This window comes from Pteronotus mesoamericanus, unplaced genomic scaffold (genome assembly GCF_021234165.1).
Source record: "Pteronotus mesoamericanus isolate MK-2021 breed Mesoamerican mustached bat unplaced genomic scaffold, CSHL_Meso_final scaffold_85, whole genome shotgun sequence".
Taxonomy (NCBI): Eukaryota; Metazoa; Chordata; class Mammalia; order Chiroptera; family Mormoopidae; genus Pteronotus; species Pteronotus mesoamericanus.
This window is the reverse complement of record NW_026555329.1, coordinates 70874273-70893000: the sequence shown is the minus strand read 5'-3', so window position 1 is coordinate 70893000 and position 18728 is coordinate 70874273. Positions and strand designations below refer to the sequence as shown.

Below are 18728 nucleotides of genomic sequence, written 5' to 3'. Positions count from 1 at the left end.
TCATTACAGTTCAGGGTGACCAGAGAAGGGCAGGAGTCTGCTGGGCGAGCCCCGCTCGCTCGGGGAGGTCACCCAGTCTCAGTGCCTTCCTGAAGAGGTGACAACGACCTGTTCTCTTCAAGTCAGAGGCCTGAAGCATGAGTTGGAGTGAACTAGGTGAACGGAGAGTCTCCGGCCAAAGCAAACAGGTTGTCGGAGGGCTCAGAGCAGGGGGGCCGAGCACACAGCATAAAACAAGAGGAGGGAGGAGGCCTGGAGGTGCCCAGGGGGCCACAAAGGACCTCGCCAGGCCCTCTAAGGGAGCGGTCCCCAGCCTTTTTGGCCCCAGGGAACAGTTTTGTGGAAGACAATTTTTTTTCAAGGACAGGGTAGGGTCGGGGGTGAGGAGAGACAGGATGCAGGGCTCAGGCGGTAATGGCCTCCCCCGCTGCTCACCTCCTGCTGTGTGGCCCGTGGCCCAGGGCGTGTTGGGGGCCCTGCTCTCAGGAACCTTCACGCAAAAGGCCATGAGACGTCTTTGAAGGATTGCAGGCTTGGAGTGAGATGATGAGATTTATAGTTTTGAAAGCTCTTTTTGGATTTAAAAAAGAGGAATGGATTGGAAAGGAGAAAGCAGGCAGCAGGAAGACAATTCAGGACGCTGCCTAGGAGAGAGGTGAGAGTGGCCTGGGTGACGGTGGCCGGGGGAGGACAAGGGTGGCTCTGAGAGACATTCAGAGGCAGAGATGGGCCTTGGCGGGCTGAGAGGCGGAGGCCGAGTCCAGCTGCCGGGCTCCTGGCTTCCGCAGTGGGGAACGGAGTGGCCCTCAGCCTGCCTGAGGGGAAAGATGAGGAAAGGCCGACGTAGGTATTGAGATGTCCCGCTAGGAGAAACAGCTCTGATCCTCAGGAGAAATTTTTAGGCTAAAGGCATAGATTTGCTGTGGCCCATGCAGCTGTCTCCACAGGTGCGCAACCTGCACAGTCAGTGACAGGCCCACCGCTCTCAGAAGGGTCTTGTGCTTGGCTAATGCTCCGCTGTCACCATCTGGAAATTTCTTTTTATCCTCACCCGAGGACATGTTTTCATTGCTTCTTAGAGAGAGAAAGAGAGAAAAAAACATCGATGTGAGAAACATCGATTGGTTGCCTCCCATATACGCCCCAACCGGGGACCAAACCCACAACCTGGGCATATGCCCTGATTGGGAAACGAAACTGCAACCCTTCAGTGTGCAGGACGATGCTCCCACCAACTTAGCCACACCAGCCAGGGTTAGAAAAATTCTTTTTTAAGATTTTTTTTTTATTTTCAGAAAGAAGGAAAGGGAGAGGGGGAGAAAGAGAGGAAGAGAAACATAGGTGTGCAAGAGACACATCAATCCGCTGCCTCTTGCACACCCCCAACTGGGGACCTGGCCCGCAACCCAGGCATGCGTCCTGACGGGGGGTTGTACTAAACTGAACTTTCAGTTTGCAGGCCAGACCTCAGTCCACTGAGCCACACCAGGCCGGGTGAAAATTTTAATAACATTTGAACGAGGGGCCCCACGTTGGAATTTGTACTGAGCACCACAGATTAGATGGTAGTTGGTCCTAGTGGTGTGCATGTGGGAACTGAAACCACTGAGTGAAGATGTCTCAGGGGGAGCATGTAGAGTAAGGAGAACAGGCGGCATAGGTATGAAGCTTGAGCCTTTAAAGTAGACTGCAAACGAGAGAATAAAATAGGTATCAGACAGGAGAGGGGAAAATCTGGTGTCGTCCTACCCAAGGAAAGAAAGTGTCTCACAGAGGAAGTAGTGGTCCGTATTTTCAAGTTGCCTGAATGATCAAGCCAAATAAGGACGAAACTGTATCCATCTGATGTGGTGACATGGTGACCTAGGCAAGAGCAGTTTGGTCAGGTGATTGGAAAAGAAGCCAAATTTCAGTGAGTTGAGGAGCTACAGGAGGTGAGGAGATAGAGGGTCGGCTGTGAAGGGAGAGTAGATATCGGGTGATCATGGAGGAAGAGTGAAGTAGCGTCAGGAACTTTAAGATGGAGACACTGGAGTGCTCACAGGAAGGATCCAGATGAGAGGAACAACGTCAAAGGTTGGGAGAGAGGGGATAATTGACCGAGTGATGTCACTGGGAAAACAGGAAGGGAGGGGATGCAAAATTGATCATGGACAAGAGGAGAAACGCATCTTTCATTTTAGCAGAAAGAGGAAGAAAAGGAGGAAGGAAAAGGGGAGAGAGGGAGGAGGCAGGAGGAAGGACCGATGAACGTCTAAGGCCTAATTCCTCAGGATCCGAGCTTCACGCGCCCCTCGCACCCTCTTACTCTGTCCAGGCTCTGAGATTTTGCTCTCTAATTTCTGCTTCACTTTGTGGTTGGCCAATTCCTATTCCCTCCCTCCACTTCTTGGGTGGCCAGTGGTATGTTTAGGTGTAACTGTGGCTTATCTGGACAAGGAGATTCTGTGACAGGAAGGTGGGCTCCCTGGGTCCCCACCGGACTGAAAGTGCCACTGTCCTTTTTTGGCATCGGTGAACAGACCACCCCCAGGGTTCATTTCCAACACCTACAAGTTAGTTGTTACACTCAGTGTACATACACTCACTTTCTAAAATGCTGTCAATAGTATTAGGCCCTTTTCTTTATCCACGAAAGTCTGTTTAATCTATTGTAAAAGTCCATTCCTTTCCCTGGGTCCAGGGCCTGGGCTTCTGCATGCAGAGAAGAAATGATGCAACGGACTTAGGCCTGTTAGCCCAGGGCAGTGAGTCACTGAATGATTTCTGTCTAGATCCAAAAGCCCTTCTTCCCAGCGCTCACTGCCAGCGCTCACTCCCACGCTGGCCTTTAGGGAGGACACACAGGCTGTCGTAACTTTTCCAAGAGGCACCAGGTATTAGTCAAGATGGGTCGGTGACCAGGCCACCGTGCAAAAGAGTGGATGTCCCTGTGACAACAGGAGATTACACATCTTACACCCTGTGCTTCCATTGCATTTTGTCATGCAAGCAGTGCTAGCGTGCAAAGAGGGGCACGGCCTGCTCCCACCTTAGAGGCGTGCGCTCTCAGCCCCAGCAAGAAGGGCCCAAGGGTAAAGGAAAACAGGCACCGTGAGACAGATGTCAGGGATCATGTGTGGTCCACCCTGGCTTCCCAGGGGACACCGTGGCTCTGACCCATGAGGAACGGGAGCCCTGGGCAGCCTCCCTGGCATCCGGAGACAGCAGTAGATGTGGGACTGATAAAGGATTTGGAGATTCCAAGCCTTGGATCTCCACTGGGTACAGCGAACACCTGGAACTTTCATGAGGCTCTGGAGTCCAAAGTTCTCCAGAACTGATGCTTTGTATCCCAGAATCAAAACTCCAAATCCATACCAGGCTGCCCTATCCATTTTTGATTGTCTTGGAAACAAGATAAGTAAACTTATCAGAACTTTATGTAAATTAAGAGCAAACAGCTCCTGAGCGATTCCCCTGAGTGCAAAGTATGTACACTTCAGTGATACCCATCTTGGCTGCTTAGATGTCTTTTTTAGCTTACTTCATAATTCCTGGCTGCGCTCTGTATAGTTGCAACTGTCCAGTAAGTGAGCTCCGGGTCGTGTTTCACCGTATTGTTACCATTATCCCTATGCTAATCCTGCTGTCTGTCTTCTTAAGGAGCATTTAGCATATTACCCCCAAAAATGCCATGTGGAAATCCACCTTTCCTAATCCCTGACCTGGCTCTTTCCTCTCCAGCCAGTATCCAGCCGCCGAGGTGGTCAACTTTGGCACCTGGTTCCTCTTCAGCTTCCCCATCTCCCTCATCATGCTGGTGGTCAGCTGGTTCTGGATGCACTGGCTGTTCCTGGGCTGCAAGTGAGTGCCAGGGCCCTGCCCGCATGGCAGAGGCCCCCCTGTTCACCCACAGTCGCAGCACAAGCCCCGGAGAGCACCGCTCAAGGGGGAGCTGCCACAGAACCGCCAAGGATGCCCCTAGGAGACTACAGTGGACTAGGTGGCGCGTCAGGCGTGGTCTGCTCTCAATGCTTAAAACAGACGTGAGCTCTGCACTTCACTATGAGCTCCATGCAATGTTCTCAGTTGCAACTAGCTGGTTAGAGGGCCTATCGATTTATAAAGAATCTGAATTGAAGCGTGTTTGATGTAGTTTCTTTGCTCTCGAAGCATATAATTTCAACTAATTTCTAAAGAAATATGATTCCTAGTAGAAATTGCCTTAGGTGTGGGTGATTTATGTTTAGTAGTTGTATGGAATATGCTTATTTCCCTCCAAATGACAAGTTGGACGGTCCTCTTGCAATGTTATTTCTCACAGTAACCTGCTGGGCAAGCCTCTTCGTCACAACCAGTAGTCTAAGTCTACTCCACATTTGACCAGCTTCAAGCACATAAAAGGAAGGTATATTATATATGAAGTTTAGTTATTAGTCCTCGGAATTCCCATCAGTCAGGGAATGAGCTGACATGTATTTTATGACTCAGAGGCTGCTGTCAAGTCAGTGATAGCTGAATACTTCTATACCTCCAGTGTTGCAAATAGAAAACCAACACTCTAGATAGATAAACACACTCACATGTGTACCACACAAGTATATAGAAACGACCTCACATAAATACACCTGCCTAAGTCCATAAGGCGTAACTTCACGTTGATTAAATACTAGGCGGATAACCCAAAGGTGAGGGAAGAAGGTTGATGAGGGGCTGTGTAACTTGGCAAATAAAAGTCATATGCTAGGTGCACGGGGCGGGGCGCGGGGTGGCGCAGAGAGTGTGCATGGAGGGAAGTGTTCAGAGCAAGCCAGTAGTTCAGCATTTTCTTAATTCTTGGTCTCCTGTGTTTCTTTATTCTCTTGCTCATTCTCTCTTCTCAGTTTTAAAGAGACTTGCTCTCTGAGCAAGAAGAATAAGACCAAAAGGGAAGAGTTGTCAGAGAAGAGGATCCGCGAGGAATATGAAAAGCTGGGAGCCATTAGGTAAGAATCTGCCATTTGCCTTTTGTCCTCCGGGACAGGAAGCATGGCCTGGACAGCCAGCACCGAGCATCCTCGTTCCCGACGTTCCCCGGAGCTGGGGGAGTCCCCACAACCACGAACGAAAGCATTGAGAGGCACTATTTACTGCCACAGTCTGGCTGGCTCAGATTCCAGGTGGCCGCCCTTCCCTCTCACTACATTCGCCTGTAGTATAGCCGGGCCGCGGGGGTGGGGTGTCACAGACAGGCAGCCGGAGGCCGAAGAACAAGGCAAGACAGCCTCGCCATACTCTTGGCTGAATTCTGTGAAGTCAGGTCTCCCCACCTTGCTCAGGAGGGGCCCCCGCAGGTCCAGCAGCCACTCCCAGGGAGCGGGGGACTTTGAGCTGTACTGAGAGAGCCTCGGGCAGCATCAAATCCAGACCTGACGACACAGCGCCAGGGAATCCACACACTGACCCTCAGCCGTTTCCTTCCTTCTTTCTTCCTTACTGTTTGATTCTATTTATGTATTTATTTTACAATTTAGCTGTTTTAGAGCCATTTCTACCAGCTTTCCCACGGTCCTAGTCCCTGCTGTTTCATGGCAATTGGCACGTTCGACTTTGGGTGAAAGGATTTAAGCTGTATTTTTTTTTTCTAATCTGTAATTTATAAAAATGCACATTCATTGTAGAGTACTTAGAAAATATAGAGAAATATACATTGTAGAGCACTTAGAAAATACAGAGAAATATAAAGAAAGAGTTAAAACTGACTTATATTCCCAGCGTCCCAGTGGTTAACTGTTAACAACTGTTAACATGATGTACTGTTCCTTCCCTGGTTTGTTTTTTTTTTTATGTGAGCAAAATTCTATGTATTTTTGGTCAAATTCAGCCTCTACTGAACAGCTTTATAGCTTGCCTTGTTTCATGTAGCATTAGATGGTCCTGTGGTCATGTGTGCCCAGGGGTTATTAACCCTGCTGTGCAACCACCATTTTCAGATGCACGTCATTGTAACAAACAGCCAGGCTGAAAGGTATGCAAGGCCACGGAATATCATTGCATAAGTAGGTTGTTTCCTTTCTTAAAATGTTTTTAAATAGATGGTGCTTCGATGTGCATTTCTGGTTATTTTCTTAGATAAAAGGAATGACTGAAGTTAAGGCTCCTGAGATTTTTGGTCAGCTTGCCTCTAACAGGCTGCGGCAACTTCTCCTCGGACCAGCAGCATCTCCAGGCTGTATTTTCAACTATCTCGTAAACGTGTGATGCTGTTACCCTTCCCTCCCCACCTCCACGTCCCTAGCGAACGTGGTTAGGGCTGTCTCGCATCCGGCCCTCTTCCCACTGCACCCCAGTGTGCGGAGCGGCCAAGCCGTAACTGTGCTTCCTGCCTCCAGCGCTGGACCTCTGAGCACAGGAGCTTCACGAAGCAAGTGACAGAGCTGCCAGGAATTGTCCTGTTTTATTTCGTAGCTACCCTGAAATGGTGACTGGATTCTTCTTCATCCTGATGACCGTGCTCTGGTTCACCCGTGAGCCTGGCTTTGTTCCTGGCTGGGATTCTTTCTTTGAAAAGTAAGTGATAGCGTCCCCTCCTTAAGAACAACCCCATCACATAAGTGCTCCAGGCAGCTTCCACTGGCGCCTCCTTCTAGACTCTCAGGGACAGCTGTGAAGCGAGGAAGACACGTTGTCCCTATGAAAGTCCCCTCTTTTCAGCGGAGCTTCAGGAAGAAGAGACACCCTGTGGAGTCTGAGTCACAGGGTGGGATCCGGCGCAGACGCTTCCCCAGCTCTGTGCGCTTGGTCTTGTGACTCAAGCTCTTGGGACCTCAGCTGTCTCCTGGGTTGCTAAGAGACTTAAAGGGGAAATGCCCCTAAAGTAAAATACTAACTGGAAAGAGACTACAGCCGTGGAGCAGCAGAGACCTGTGGAGGGAAAGGCAAACAGACTCCTCTCCCGACCCGCGTCCACCCCTGAGGGCCTGGGCCCCAGGCCTCAAGCTCTCCCCACACAGCTTCCCATTTAAGCAAAGACACACAGGGAGGTATGACACCTCCCCGACCCCCCAACAGGAAAGACAACCCACGCCTTTCTTTTCTCCTTCATCTGCGCAATTCCTCGTCACTCCTTCTAGGCCTCGCCCCAATCCGCAGGCCTACAAATTCACACCAAGTCATCTCCCCTAGCCAGGCCCTGCCTCCAGATAGTAACCGTCGCCCATTAAATCCACTGCCGCATAGCCAGCAAAACCGGCAGCAAGGCAGGGCGACGTCCCCTCCAGACTGTCCTACAAAGAGCCCTTGTGTTCAGACAGACGGTCCCGAGACAGCGTGTTGCCCCAGGGCGTCCTGACCCTCCTGTCCAGCTTGCTTGTCTCCTTGCCAGGAAAGGCTACCGCACCGATGCCACGGTCTCCGTCTTCCTTGGCTTCCTCCTCTTCCTGATTCCAGCGAAGAAGCCTTGCTTTGGGAAAAAGAAGGACGGTGAGAGAGTTCGAGGGGAGATGTTGGGGCTGGCTCCAGTCCAATAACGCCCAAGTCAGAATTTTCAGGAGCCCGACCAAGGCCCTCTGATTCTGCCCAAACATAGCAGGGCAGCCTCCCAAACCATCCAGTTCCTTAGTTTGGCCCCTGTCTCCACAAATCACACCCGTTAGGGTGCATCTGGCTCTACCCCCCCTGTCTACCTGTGACCCAGGGGAGGACCGGGAGCCCTCGCCGAGGATGGAGCCCATCATCACGTGGAAGGACTTCCAGAAGACCATGCCCTGGGAGATTGTCATCCTGGTGGGAGGAGGCTACGCTCTGGCTTCTGGCAGCAAGGTAGCTCTTTAATTCTGTTCTTATTCGACCACGTATTTCTCCGGTTACTTTCCCGACTGAAATTATTACGGTTCTTGATGGGAAGATTCAGAGGAGTTGAGGGGGAGATGGAGCTAGCACTGCGGGGACCAGAGTTACACCTCAGCTGTGCCACGGGGTCATGGTACACAGCAGTCACAGCTCACAATGGGGAAGGGAATCCCCGATCGTGCCGCACTGTCACAGCAAAAGGTTAACAGGATCTTGTACCATCGCCTCCTGCAGATTTGACAGTTGGTAACAGGAGATGTGTCTGTAAGGGCCCAGAGATGCCCCCCCATGACACACAGCGAACTGTCCCTCAGTCTACGCACATGTACTGAGCCCCTTTGGGGAAGATACGCTAAAGCTGATGCAAATGCCCCCTGATTTCCTGATGGAGAGGATCTGGGATGAGATCTTTTAAAGGGGGCTGGTGGGAAATAGTTGAATCTCCTGAAGTGCTGGCCCTTCCTAAAATAGAAAACGACCTCAAGAATGAATCAGTCTAAGGTTCACACCGGCTCTCCCTCCGGCCTCTCTGCACACATTATCCCGTTCTAAACTTGTGGGCCACGGCTATCTGCATCCTCGATAGGTCACGGAGTCCCATCTCCCGCCCAGTGTGAGATCTGAACCCCGGGCCTGAACCCCTCCAGCGACAGGGCACTGTTTGAGCAGGGAACAAAGAATAATTGTCCTCCACTTTCAGCTCAGGTCTTCTGGATGTGTTCGCCCGATGGTCTGGCTCTGTTCTCTGGTAACGTCTTCTAGGTGATAATTATTAAAATAATGTTTCTAATCCTCCCAGATCATTTTTCTCCAACTAGAACTCCTTAGTCCCTTTAACTATTCCTCCTGGAATAGGGACCCCTTACCATGCTGGTTCTCTCCTCAGGACCAGTGGTTTGCCCTTGGCCTTCTTCAGGCATGGTCCAGGGGTGGTGAGGATAAAGCAGCTGTTACCCAAGCCCTAGCTCTCACGTGTGATCCAAGAACCATCCTATATTTGTATGGAAGATTCTACAAGATCTTCCTTTGGCTCTCATGTCAACATTTATGTTGGAATTGCAGCAAGCTACGCTCCTCATTCTTTTCATTGTTAGCCACGATTCAGCCTCAAGTCCTCCAACCAATTCTGTAAATATGCTGTCAATATTTCTAATTCCAAGTTCAGGATATTGCATTTATCTTTACTGGATGTCAGTGGATAGTTGTGGCCTCCCTGCCTAGCCTGGCAAGATCTTTTTCTTTTTAACCAAAACTGGGCAAGAATGTCAGGTAGTACAGTTTATATTTCTGTGAAGCCCTGACTCACTCATTTTAATAATATATTTCAGGTATAACATATGTGATTCCTACTGAGCCTGAAATAACTTCAGTCTTGACATTAGTGAGGAAAATCCAGTGCGAAATGTTTTCATACCAAGGGTTTAAACAATCAAGACTTTTTTTGTTGTGTTTTTTTTCCTAAGTTCGCGGTCTAGTTTATCCATTTATCTCAAATTATAGCATAAAACAGCTCTTCTAGGAAAAAAATAACTGCCATTAAATTATTTCACTTTACTTACAAGTGCTGTTTGGATAACATGATAAGTAAAACTCCATTTCTTTATTTAAATATATATATATATATGTTTTCCATTCAGCTAACTGCTCTCCCTCCATCTTTGTCCAGTGATGGAGGTTTAAGGTGTTACAAGAGGTAACAACTACAGAGCCCCTGAAATGGTGTAGTCCCCACATACTGGATTCACAACACGTAGGTAAGGGAAAAAAACAAAGATACTCCAAGGTAAAAATGGCTACAACAGAGAGAACTCTGAAGGCCCTGGGCGTCAGCTGTCTATGAGCTCGCCGTGAGGTGGCCAGGTGCTGTGGCTGACGTGGAGACGAGGAGAAGCAGCAGCCGGCTGCCGGTACAGAGAGGCTGTCTTTAATTGTGACCCATGAAGAGAGCTTGAGGAACCATGAAATGTCTCACCTTGCTTTCTGCCGTACTGCTCCTTTCTTTATGGCCTTTGCCGTCTCTCGGGAAAATAGGAAAAGTCAGAGCATGTCAGCCATAGAAGGGAGAGGAGGGAGGAGGACAGGAGGTTGCATAAAGCAGCCTGGCGTTTTTTAGCACAAAAACTAAACGCTGCTCTTCATTTTTTAGGGAAGGGGCAGAGCCCTCCCCAAGGCCTGATGAATAGCTTCTGCCCCAATGAATCATTCCAAATGGGACTGTTCATTTCTTGGAGTGACCCTGTATACATGTTGCTAATGGAAAAGGTTCAAGAGTGGCAACGTGCTTTCGTATCTGGTGTCGTCAGAAAGCACAGGCAGGCTGTAGGCCCTGAGGTCAGCCCTGAGGGGATTTGAACCTGCAGCGGGTTGGCTGCGGCCGAATGCCCGTGCTTGCAGGCAGTGAGGAGGCACATTCCCCACTAAATGCAGATGGGCTGGCGATTCTGCTCCCCTTCGTCGCTCATGTAAATCTCCTAATGTTCAGCTCGGCCTGGCCCTCGCCCTCAAAACACAGGAGGGGTTACTGTCTAAAGAGGCTCATGGTTCTTCCCTCTCTCGGGGGTGAGAGAAATATTGCCAAAGCACAGGGATTACACTTGGAACTGTAAAGCGCGCTGTTGGCTGGATGCAGACAGTGAGCGTGTCAGAGGCTGGAGGAAGAGTGCTGAGGTTGAAGTGGAGGAGGCCATCGCCCCAGAGGTGTCCAGCCCCTGCCAAGCCATCGTGGCAATAAGAGTGGGTGGCTCTCCATTTCTGTGGCAGCAACTGACTAGGAAACTCTAAGACAGGATGTTGTATAATCATGGAAAAAAAAAAATTCTGGGCTACGAAATTGATCTAATCGTAAAAATCAGGGAGGCAAGTTCGAGGACTCCTGTGGCTCCTCCAGCCGCCAACAGCCCTGGCCTCCCAGCGGCTGAGCTCCCCTGGGAACATGCTTTTCCTCCTTCCTTCTAACTATGCCTTGGCCTGCAGAGCTCGGGCCTCTCCACGTGGATTGGGCACCAAATGTTGTCCCTGAGCAGCCTCCCACCGTGGGCGGTCACCCTGCTGGCGTGCGTGCTGGTGTCCATTGTCACAGAGTTCGTGAGCAACCCAGCCACCATCACCATCTTCCTGCCCATCCTGTGCAGCCTGGTGAGTGGAGCGGGGCCGCCGGGTGTCCGGGCGGGCAGCCAGGGGCCTGGGCCCGGGAGCGGCTTCCACGGCTGTCCTCTTACCTCTGGGCGTTTTCCCAGCCTTGGTGTTCAAACCACAGTCTGAAAAATGACGTTTTTCAAATAGCAACTGATAATAGATACGTTGATAAACCACAGCAAGTGTTCTAGAAATCCTTTCCTAAAAGACTAAGATTCATTTAGCGGGCAGCCCTCCATGGAAACCTTACAACCCTAGGATTCCAGTTCCCCACAAGGATCATCAACCTCTCTCTCCTGAGCGCAGACCTAATAGCAGGGCCGGAGAAGTAATACAGAAAATGGAGACAAATGCTCCCAGAAGTACACTCAGCGACAAGGACCAAGACCACAACTCTGCCATCACCTCCACCCAATTTCAGTGTCCAGAAGCTTCTGAGAATCGGGAGCAAGGCCAGCCTCATCCTACAACCTCAGCACAATGTGTTATTAGTGGAACAGAGCAAGGGAGCGGCTGCCAGAGCTTAGCCTGGCTAAGCAGCCCCAAAAGCAATGCACCAGACAGTCTGTCCATTCTGTGAGGTGGAACCCTTGGAACGAAGTCTCCTCCCCATCCCCAGCAAAACAATGTCCCCTGCTCTTTCTAACCCCAAACTCTTTGCTCATGGTTGAGAGGCCTCCCTCCAACCCCGCCTCCCCGCACTTTGTTGGTGCGAGCACAGGGGTGGGCTTAGTAAAACTTGGCAACCCCAAAGGCTGGCCAATGGGTTCACATCCATGCAGAGCAAGAAGCTCACCCAGGAAAAAGGGCCCCTTAGCTCTGTACCCCAAGAGTGAGGGGGCTCTAATTCAATCCAAGCAGCCTATTCCTGAGATTTGTATCTGAAGATAGAATTTCTCAGCTAAAGAATACAGTTTAAAAACCACTTCCTAGAAATGAAACACCCCTCCTGGTTGTAACTCACAGCCGCGTGTCTGCGGGAGTGAGTAGCGCGCACGGTGGCGTGCCCTTCAGGGCAGTGATTTAATGACCCCGGGCGCGAGGGGTCCAGCCAAGGCGGGCCAGCGCCAAGCCATTGTCTAACGCACATCTGTGACAGTAAGCCTGGGAGACGCCTGTCCAATAATGCCCGTGCTGACACGTCCGTGAATTCTCTTCTTCTAGTCGGAAACACTGCGCATCAATCCACTCTACACCCTGATCCCGGTCACCATGTGCATCTCCTTTGCGGTGATGCTGCCTGTGGGCAACCCCCCCAACGCCATCGTCTTCAGCTACGGGCACTGCCAGATCAAAGACATGGTGAGTGCCAGGTGCCCACCTGCTGCCGGCCGGCTGCCGGCCCGACTGGGGTGACCGGCCCCACAGCCTCCTCTTCAGGTTTACCCTTTGGCAGCGCTTGTCCTTGGGCTGCCCGCACTCAGTCTCGTGTGGGAGAAGGAATGGTGCTGGTACAAAGGTCTGGGGGGACGGTGAGCAGCCAGAGGGCGATGGCGGGCTGCCCCAGCCCTTCCCTGGGAGCGCGGGCCACCGCCGGGAGAGCTGGGGCAGACATGCGCTGTGGCCCCGCTCCCAGAGGCGTGAGCTCGCACAGTCTTTGCTCGGTTTCTTCATGCAACCAGTGGGATATTCATTCAAAAAGCTGGCTTATTCCTAGAAGGTGAGGTTTGAGAAACTGTACAAACCCAAGGTAAAAGGTCTCTTGTGAGAAGAGCATCCTTTTGTTGACCTCTCCCCCAGGCAAGAAATCCCTGAAGCAACAACAGTGGCAAAGTGAAGCACCCACAGCGCATTTCTCAGTTTTCAGCTGGGCTCACAAAAGATGGCTGCAGGAGACAGGCCGCGGCAGAGTTTAGGGCTGGGCATAGCCGCCTCCCACTCCTCCGTGTAGACTCACTGCTGTGCCGCTTCATGCCCTGGCTGACAGGGGCTGGCGGAAGGATAAGAACTAACACAGATGCCTGGGGCCTGCCTGTCAGAAATAGGGTCTTATTCACTCTTGCCGAGGGTCTCAACCATTTTTTTCACCGGAGTCCAAATTCATCCTCAGCGGTCCTGTTAAGTATCACACGGAGGAGCGAGAGAAAGAGCTTCAAGCTGGTAGAGGATATTCAGATCTTTCTACCATTCAGGTTGCTCGCCTAGGTCACCTGTAACACTTCGGCAGGGTCATGGCCGTCCCTTTCCCCGTCTTACTGCACAACCCTCGGTCTTATCCTGAGCTCTGCCGCAACTGTCCCCCTGCGCCGCCTGCTGTGTGCCGTCACCGCTCACCCCAGCCTTCCGCCCTGGAATCAAATGATCAGAGGCAGCAACTTCAAAAACAAAGAAGTGAGCCAGTCCTTGGTTCTGTTCCCAGCGGGGGCACTGACTCAAGGCTTCAATTTCCTTATACACTAGAATGCTCTTCGTGGTCCCCTTCAGCTCTTACTGACCTCAGATCAGCTCCTTTACAACCTGGCCCCTCACCTGCTAGGAAACATGGGTAGTTCTCCACCCCAAAAGGCGCGGGAGGCCAGAATGACTAAGGTCCAGGGCTTGCGCCAGAAAGCAGAGAGGGGACACATCCACTCATTGGCTTGAAACAATTTCCTGCGCTCACTTTTCCCTTGGAACTCTCCCAAGCTACCGTCAGCCAATGGGCTTGCTGTGGCTACACGCGGTGCTTGGCTACGCCCTGGCAGCGTGCCAGCTAGCCCTGCTGTACATTTTCCCATCTGGCCCCGCTGTGCTGTCCATCACACCTCACGCACTGCCCCCACCCCATCCCCCGCCACCTGTGGGTTCCAACACCGTGGCAGAAAGGGAAGGGGCCAGAGTCATTGAGGTGACATTCCCTCAGAAGAAAGCAAAGCTTGACCCTTCCCATGGAAGGGCGGAGCAGACACAGCTGACCCGTTCCCCTGGGTGAACCCAAGACATATAATTTCCACGAGCTGTTCCTTGAGGAAAAAAAGAAAAGGGTACAGTGGCAAAGGCTCCATGGAACACAGCCCCTCCTACCCATGAGGGTGCTACAAGGGGAGAGGGTGCTAGCAGCCTCTCCTAGCACCACAGGTAGCGCCGGGAACAAAGCAGGGCGCAGCAATGGGCTGCGATCAGTCAGGGCGCGGAGGGGGAGCGCTCCGGGCACCGGGCGCTGCCCGCTCAGAGCGACAGGGTGTGCTGCTTTGTGTCCTGCAGGTGAAAGCTGGCCTGGGGGTCAACGTCATTGGCCTGGTGATAGTGACGGTGGCTATCAATACATGGGGAGTTAGCCTCTTCGACCTGGACACTTTTCCAGCCTGGGCCAAGGTCAGTAACATCACTGATCAGGCCTAACGCAGGCGGGCAGGCAGCCAGCCCAGGGCGCGGCCAGCCCCCAGCAGCTGACCGACGGACAGGCCAAGGGAATGCCAGGAGCACGCGACCCCCACCAGAGGTTCCTCCACCTACCGCTGCCTCAAGTGCAGGGCAGGATGCCTCCCGCACACAACCAGAGCTCAAGAAAACTGACCGCCTCCTCACTTCTTTGCATCTAGTCTCTGCTATCCATCCTTTCCGACGACAGAAGAGGCGCACACCTGCGTAGCCACCCCTCAGAGGCTGGGCCTCACGCGCTGCCTAGCCTCCCTAGGTTTGATGTTACTCTTCACTTCTCAGTCCCTTTGTCGGAGTGGAAGAAGGACCCCAAATCATCCTGCCTACGCACAGATAGTGAAACCAGTGACATCTCTTTTGTAGGAAAACCTCACCGAGAACTTGAGACCTCACGTCAGCTCCTTTCTCTGAAGCGTTTCTGTCCTAAGTTCTCGCCACAGAAAGGCGATTCTTAGTAAGTCCTGTTTGGGGCAGTCCAAACTCTTTTCTCACTAGTCTGATTCCCTTTTAAGCATCTCTCTTCAATGGCTTCTCTTTACCTCAGCACCACATTCCTAAAAAGAAATACTGTTCCCCTTTCGAAAAAGGCCGGTGCTGTTCTCTCTGTCAAAGGAAAAGGAAGTAGAGAAAGAAGACACGTTGTGATTAGCATCCTCTCTTCACACATCATGAACCATCAATACCACGGTGTTGGCTGAGTGTTGGGAGGGAGGGAAGGTTTTCCTACCTGTCTTATTAAGGAGGCCAAAACCGTAATTAAGACCGCAGCACTGTGGATACGTGACTGGCTTTCTTCTGAATGTTATGGGTAGTTCGTTCCTGAGAAGGCAAGTACAGAGAGGGCCGAACCCAACAGTCAATTTCTACAAGTCGATGAGCCCTTTGAGGGGAGAGGAGATGCCTTATGTCTCTGAAAGTCCCCAGCAACTTACACAATATAGTAAACTGTAACTGCTCAATAAATGTTTCCTTGAGAAAAATCACTTTAGAAATCAAAGCCTCCTTCTTCCTCTTGAAAACCCTGCCATTTTCTCCAGGGCAGATGTCCTTGCTATAGGACTGGATATATGAAGGGAGACCCCCTCCAAAAAATGGAATTTATTTATAATAAATTGTGTATTTATTCTTACATGTTTAAGCTTCAGTCACCTTCAAAGTTCTGTTTGATGCAATACACCTACTGAGACTTTTCTCCACTGCTCAAAATAGTTTCTGAACTTGCCAATTGTGAGGCCTTTTAGTGCTTCTGCCGTATTTTGTTCCACCTCTTCCACATTGGCGAAATCTTTCCCTTTGGGGACTTTGTTCATCCAGGGAAACAAAAAGGGTTGCTGAGGGTGAGGCTGGATGAGTAGGGAGGGTGGGACATGGGGTGATGTTATTTTTGGTCAAAAGCTGCTGAACACAGCGCGGTGTGGGCGGGTGGGCTCATATGTCACCCATCGTGAAATGGGCAAATGCGCTGAACGAGCCTTCAAAAGAACAATTTCCCTGAAGCCGAACGCAGCCTCTCACACCAGCACCGGCTGGTGCCCTGACACAGGGGGGCTCCTAGAACACTCACACAGCGGGGGAAGCCTGTACTACAGGGGCCCGCCCTCCAGAAGATAATGCCGCAGTTTTGGGGGGCTACCCCCTCAGAGCTCCCAAACCCCCCACCCCCGTTTCCTGGCGTTGTATATTTCTGATTTCAACCACCAGTTACTTACTAAATACCCTTATGGGGAAAGGGCTGCCCCATAATTACTACATCGTTTTAATGATTTTAAGACATGTGCCGTTTTTCCATAGTAATTTATCAGTGAAGTCACTCGGTTGGTTTAGCACGTATCTGTGAACTGTCAAATTCCTTTCGTGCTGGTCGTCACTTTCCTGCTCTGACCACAGCGTATGATTGACCAGATTTCACCAGCAATATTACTGTCTCTGCCCTGTCAATGAGCTTAGGCCCAATTACTGGCCATGTATAAAAGTGATGACCTCATGATCCCACCTAAAATAGCAGCATTAGGGAACCAGAGCTGGCCGGATCGAGCCTGCCTCTCCACGGCTGTTTTGCTCTAGGTGCTCAGAAGAGCCAGGGTGCTCCTCCTCCAATCAGGAGTGTCCTTGAAGGGCTGATCCATTACAGAACTGAGACAACAAGCCCCTAATTCAGACAGTAAGGCAAAGGTGCAGATAACTGGTAAGATTCTGGGGGTATAAATAACTAAAAAGAGAAAGGAAAGCTGACTTGGAATTACTGGCCACTGTTCAGCTCTTCGAGAACCGGGCTCATCCCGCAGGGAAAGCAGTGTGACTCCCCACGGCAGCTGCTGCCAGGCGCTCCGAGGAGCTAAGGCACCCAACCTGCCGCTTGAGACAGAGCATTTGGTTCAGCCTGGTCTACTGACCGTTCTACGGAACAGCCCTGTTCTCTGCCCTAACCAGGGCCGGGCCCACCAGGACCGCTCACTGCAGTGACGAGCGCCTCCTGGTCATCTAACACAACTCCACAGTGGGTATTAAGAGCTCCCCTTAGTAGTCTTGTGTCTGTTGCAAGTGTATTATGATTTCTATCTTCTATCACAATATACAGATGGAAAAGCTGTGCATTATTAACTTTTACCAGCTCACTTGACAGATGGCGAAAATGAGAAACAAAGACTCTGTAAGTACTCTTGCATCTTATTCTCATCAATTATGTATCAAATTTGCTTAGTCAAAGTTGCCCTTAAATTTCCTTTAAGTTGCCCATGACGTGCATGGTATACAATCTTTTCCATTACATTTACACGGCACAAAGACTCATGTGCCATCTTTTAATAAATTTAAAAAATTGCTTCTTTTCCCTCCAATGTCAGACTAGATCCCTGTTTCTTCAGCTGCATACCAAATAAAGTAGTTGTCTTCACATTCGGCCTGTATTTGAAGAAGTGTATCTGAACACGAGAATCCCCAGTATGGCAAGATGTTCAAACCACAAATACACAGAGGGAGTGGAGACCACCCGGGCTCACAGGTAGTTCATCCCGCGCATGGCCCCTCGCCCACGTCCCCATCCTGCGGGACCATCCAGTGTCAGAACGACGCCCCCGCACTGCGCCCTTCCTCAGGCCTCACCACAGAGGCAACGGTTCAAGCAGGCCCAGGACCTGGGGCTGGGCCCTCCCCGTGCACTTCCCACCGGCCCCAGCTTGTTCTTGTCTCCCCCTGCCGTGCAAAACATGCCATCCATGAGCTCCTCAATATGTGGCTCAGTATGTTGCACCCAGTTTTAGGAAAGGTATAAAGCGAACATTTGAAAATCTAAATGTCACTGACTCCCCTATTAAAACCAGGCAATGTCTCAAAATATTTTCCCTCCACCACCCTGTTCCTTTCCACAAGGCCTTAATAGCAGGGGGAAAAAAGAACTTATTCATCTGCATAAGGAATGGAAATGCTATGTGCAAAGTCCAAGATGGGAAATTTAAGAAAAGCCTCACTTGCTCCAGTACAGTATACAGTGCTCCTCCGGGAAGAGTAACAGAAAGAGCATTGAAATGCGGGAGGCCTCGGTGGAAAACAAACACAGCCGTGTCTGGGGCGTGAGCCGCTCAGTGGAAAGGAAAACATCATGCATGTGTATATATGCTCTAGGAACCCCTACGCGCAGGCAACTAGAAAAACACACAACTTTGTAGTCATACAAATGAAAACTGGGTAAATGAGTTACAAAAAGAAGCAAAATTCTGCCTTTCATTTAGAAGCAGGTAACTGCTGAATTGCACAAAATACTAAATCAGAGGTAGTCTATTAAGACAGCAAGTAACTAAAATACATACAGTAACAAACTGTATCCCCTCTTGATGATTTTAAACAAGGTGGTTTTGGCTTTTCTCTCCCTTTGTTTGGGAGGGATACAGTTTAAGGATAAACTTTTCAAGTTCAGTGTATTTCTTAGGTTTCCAACATCAACCCTGAAGTTTTACTTTTCACTTGTGAATAACCCTCAGTAGCATTTTGAGTAACCTTCCCTCTATGGTCCAGTGTAGCAGTAAGTTTTCTTAAGACACAGCAACGGAAGTTTTTTAACATTTTTAAAGGAAACAAAGGCATGTCTTGCAGTGCTTCTTCCCATGATTCTGTTGGTTTGTGAGGCAAGGGTCCCTACGAAACACCCAGGAAAAATGTAACTTCCTCTATCACACTCGCTGCCACCCCACCCACAGCTACGCCCTAACATCTACTGGCTCCAAGGTCCTCTTGCAATTCAGGGAAGGTGATCTTGCCTGAGAAGTCCGATTGCCTGTTCACTGCTGCAGAAACTTCCAACCAGAAGAGGGTGTGTGACCGGCGCCCACTAAGTCAGCCTGTGTTCACTGTGGAACAGCTGGGTGGCTCCCACCCGCAGAAGTGACCCTATCAGTGACGTGAAGCATCATTCCTGAGGGAAGCCC

General features: G+C 50.7%; 1 protein-coding gene across 1 annotated transcript in view; it reads left to right on the top strand.

The window, feature by feature from the left end:
* Positions 1-14433, top strand: part of SLC13A4 (solute carrier family 13 member 4) — a 37713-nt gene extending 23280 nt beyond the window's left edge. Inside the window, exons 9-16 of the mRNA XM_054564557.1 lie at positions 3727-3846; positions 4866-4967; positions 6430-6531; positions 7346-7443; positions 7658-7782; positions 10786-10947; positions 12112-12249; positions 14131-14433. Of these exons, the coding sequence (XP_054420532.1) occupies positions 3727-3846; positions 4866-4967; positions 6430-6531; positions 7346-7443; positions 7658-7782; positions 10786-10947; positions 12112-12249; positions 14131-14268 (985 nt within the window). The 3' untranslated portion in view covers positions 14269-14433. The remainder of the gene's footprint in view (positions 1-3726; positions 3847-4865; positions 4968-6429; positions 6532-7345; positions 7444-7657; positions 7783-10785; positions 10948-12111; positions 12250-14130) is intronic.
* Positions 14434-18728: the final 4295 nt, after the last annotated feature.